At 32.3% G+C, this 4,467-nt stretch overlaps 1 protein-coding gene across 1 annotated transcript; it reads left to right on the top strand.

The window, feature by feature from the left end:
* Nucleotides 1–3,028, top strand: LOC104212473 (aluminum-activated malate transporter 2-like). The gene is made up of 6 exons (XM_009761750.2): nucleotides 1–395; nucleotides 567–707; nucleotides 818–1,090; nucleotides 1,425–1,537; nucleotides 1,636–1,779; nucleotides 2,395–3,028. The coding sequence occupies exons 1-6, from the start codon at nucleotides 110–112 to the stop codon at nucleotides 2,866–2,868; spliced, it is 1,431 nt and encodes a 476-aa protein (XP_009760052.1). The 5' UTR covers nucleotides 1–109; the 3' UTR covers nucleotides 2,869–3,028.
* Nucleotides 3,029–4,467: the final 1,439 nt, after the last annotated feature.

Genomic DNA, 4,467 nt, shown 5'->3' with positions numbered 1-4,467 from the left:
AAGCCATAAACTTCTTTGGTTCCTATCTTAGCTTCTTGTCTTTTCTTATCTGTCTTCCATTTTTGGATTATTTGCATTTTCATGCAAATTTTGCTCCTACTGTTTAGCTATGGAAATAGGATCTGTAAGCCATGAGAAGGCTGGTTGTTTCACCAATGGATTGATGTGGTTTATGTCCTTACCTGGAAAATTATTTGCCAAGCTAGTTGAAATTGCTAAGCAAACCAAGAAAATTGGCAAAGATGATCCAAGAAGAGTGATTCATTCACTTAAAGTAGGGTTGGCACTAACTTTGGTTTCATTATTCTACTATTTCCAGCCCCTTTATAATAGTTTTGGCGTTTCCGCAATGTGGGCTATAATGACTGTTGTTGTTGTCTTCGAGTTTTCTGTTGGTAAGTTCTATAATATCTTCTTCGTTTTATTTTATATGACACTGTTTGACTTTTATATACATACGAATATTATTTTGAATTTGTGATTTTAAACACGTCATAATAATTTTGGTATATGAAAGTAAAACAAATGACGGTGATGATCATTAATTTGTAACTTCAATTTTTCAGGTGCAACACTTGGAAAAGGGTTAAATAGGGGAATGGCAACCTTGCTAGCTGGTGCGCTAGGGGTTGGAGCACATTATTTGGCCAGTGCAACTGGTAAAGTTGCGGAGCCAATACTTCTTGCACTATTTGTCTTTTTACAAGGTTATATTTTTATTACTTTTTAGCCTACCTAACTATTCATATTTATCATTAAGTTCCAAAAATTCTCACTAACATCACAATTTCATCCATTTTGATTTGATTTCTTGCAGCATTTACATCAACTTTCATAAGATTCTTTCCTCAAGTGAAGGCCAGATATGATTATGGGATGCTAATTTTCATTTTGACATTTTGTTTGGTTTCAATATCTGGTTTCCGAGTGGGTGAAATAGTGGATATGGCTCATAAAAGATTGTCCACTATACTCATTGGTGCCTCTGTTTGTGTTATTGTCTCAATCTTTGTTTGCCCTGTCTGGGCTGGTGAAGATCTCCACAAATTAGTGGCTCAAAATATGGAGAAGCTTGGCAAGTTTTTAGAAGGTAAAAACTCTAAACTTTTACGCGTTGATTAAACTTTGCGCACAACATATAGTTTAGTAATATCAGTGGGAGTCTTTTACACGATAAATACAACCTTCGAGCACGTGATACAATGGTAACATGCTTTTGTAGGAAAAAGAAACTAAGAATTAGTGCACCTATTTCCCCCCTCCCCCCCCCCCCATATTTTGCATGAGACCGGCGTTACTTTTCACTGTTCATTATATGGAGACATTTGACAAACACTAGCATTTTCTGATATATATATATATAGAAAATTTAGAACCCTCTTTAGATTTTAATAACTTTATATACATTTTAATGAAAATTGCAGGATTTGGAGAAGAGATTTCTAAATCTTCAGAGGGTGTAGAATCAAAAGATGCTAAAACAACCTTGATCGAGTACAAAAGTGTTCTCAATTCAAAGAATGCTGAAGAAATTTTGGTGAGAGAAACTTTCATTTTCTTGAACAAGCAACAGTAGTATTTTCCACTAATTAATAAAAGTATTATCTCACATTATTCTTATTTTTTGTATTTCAGGCTAATTTTGCAAGATGGGAGCCAGGGCACGGGCAATTTAAGTATAGACATCCATGGAAACAATACTTGAAAATTGGAAGTCTCACTAGGCAATGTGCTTGCAGAGTTGACGCACTCAATGGCTATATCAACTCTGAAATCAAAGTAATTAACAACTTCTTCAAGTAAATATATATAAAGATGAAAATAAAATGACTAATTATTCTAGATACATAAAAGTGATCTTGCTAAAAAATAACCAAGTTCGAAGACTCAAGATATAAAACTTGTGAGGAGGGGGCAGGTGTTCGGCTAGTGGTTTTCCCAATTTTTAAAAATATTTTTTCTCACCCTATAGATTTAACACGATGTACTCTTAGGCTTTTTTATACGTTTCAAAAACGAATTTAAGTTTTATACACTCGTAGTCTAAATTTGTTTAACACTATAGTGTAGTTTAGTATGTTAATTTATTTTCTTTCTTAACAGGTTACGATTAATGTTTATCATAAAAATTTACTTATAATTCCTTACAAGTAATATTTATCTGAATACTTTTTGTAATATTAGTGCGTATAACTTATAATCTTATACTATCAAAATTTACCTATCCTTATTTTAGAATGGATTTTAATTATATATATGTTGACCGTATAAAGTTTTTTTACACTATCAATATTCCAACATGTTGTAGTAGATAGCGTGATACTGTAACGTGTTAATGCATAGAAGTTAAACTCTTATATTTGAACTAACAGAAGCTACTAAACTCCATTGCAGGCACCAGAAGAGATCAAAAATATAATCAAGGAAACAACAACAAAAATGAGCATAGAATCTGGTAAAGCACTAAAAGAACTAGCACGTTCTATAAAAACAATGACTTGTCCCTTGTCAGCAAATAAACATGTCTCAAACGCAAAAACAGCAGCCAAGAATCTGAAATCACTTCTCATATCAGGTTTCTGGGAAGATATTAACTTACTAGAAGTCATACCAGTGGCTGCAGTTGCATCAATACTAACCGATATCGTCATTTGTGTCGAAGAAATTGCTGAATCTGTTAATGAGCTTGCTTCTTTAGCTCATTTTAGCAGCAAAGAAACAAAGGTAGATTCATCAAAAGAATCCAATATTGAAGCAACACAAAGCAGAAAAATACATGCTTGTTCTCAACATGTTGTTATTACTATTCAGGAGGGTGCACAAGTCCAATCTTCAGTTCAACTAACGGACCAGAATATGAAATTGTGACGTGTATTGTAAATAATTATTACTTAATTGGTTAATTCACGCACTCCCATTTATTTTTCTTAAAAAAGAGTTGGGATGTGACAGGAGTCCCACCATTTTGTGTGATAAGATTCATAGAAAAATTCTGTTATTAAATTTGAACTACTATATGGTTTTCTAACTTTTCATCATCATTCACTTTTTTGTTGGGTACTTTTTCTTGTAGTAGTGACTTCATGAAGATATTGAACTGACTCATGAAGTAGATTACGTTGTACCATATATATATATATATATATATATATATATATATATATATATATATATATCATTCAATGAGAGAAATTGTAGCCATGTTGAAGTTACAATGTAATTCATGTGATCCAACTTCTTGTTTGATTATATAAACCAAGGAACATTTTTCTCAATTGTTTGAAGATTCAAATCTTAGGTATTGCGTAAGACACAAATGGACATATCATTTTGCTGGTGAAATTGAGAAAAGGTGACTACTAGAACCATTGTCCAGGATGAGATGCGAAGATATATGAGAGATTCAATTCTTAACTTTGTAAGAAAAATAAAAAATTCAATTCTTCACTTGTTCCTACATAATAGAACGGCACGATCATATGAGCTACAGATGTTCAGTTCATGAAACTGAAGGAGGACTCCTATTTATTGATAAGTATATATAGGAACTCTTGTACAAAATAAATTATATTTGGGTAGGTAATAAAGATAATATAAACATGAAATCATGCAGTAGTGGTAAGTTTTAGACCTATTAATTAGCATGTCATAAGTAGGTACAACAAAGGATAGTGGGTAATAAGTAGATTTTTTCAGAGGCATAATTAGTACACAAGCTAAGTTGTGAAAAAGTGGCCTCATGAAGAGTTGATACAAATATTTTAGCCACTAATATCACCATAATACATAATAGGCTAATAGCCAATAACATGAAAGATCATCCAATTTTCAATGTAATAACTACGTACCTCCAACATTTTTATAGTACCATTTTGTATAAATTTGAAAAGGTAAAAAAAGAGAGAAAGTTATGGCGTATCTGAATGAACACCTATTACATAATCATATTTACATTAGTATCGGCCGGAGAATAATGTCCTTCCCATGCTTTGGGTTGAGTGGTAATATTTATTTTGTTATTATAATATCAAATGTCATTTTTTAATTCCATAGAATAGAAGTTTCCTTCTTTACGTAAGCCACTTCTTTTTAAGTACCTAATCGCTCTATCAAAGAATGTTAAGTCGAAGATCTGTGAGCTTGGGTGGAAATAAAAAAAAGAAAAACCCTAGAACAGATGAAGGAAAGAGAGAAAAAAAGGGTCCGACGAAAGAGGCCCTGTATTTCTTATTTTCTCTGTATTATTGTATTTTTACAATTGAGTACATATATTTACAATAATAAAACTATGAAAAACTAAACTAAAAGAAAATGGGAAAAATACAATTTGGGTCGGGTATGAAAGATACCACTACTGGGCCAAATACTAATATTGGGCCAGCCCTTTTCCTTTATTAGTGTTAATACCCCCCCTCAAGCTGGAGAGTGAACATTAGAGGTGGGCATAAAATCCGAAATACCGAATTC

This window comes from Nicotiana sylvestris, chromosome 11, assembly GCF_000393655.2.
Source record: "Nicotiana sylvestris chromosome 11, ASM39365v2, whole genome shotgun sequence".
Taxonomy (NCBI): domain Eukaryota; kingdom Viridiplantae; phylum Streptophyta; class Magnoliopsida; order Solanales; family Solanaceae; genus Nicotiana; species Nicotiana sylvestris.
This window is presented reverse-complemented; position numbering and strand designations above follow the sequence as displayed.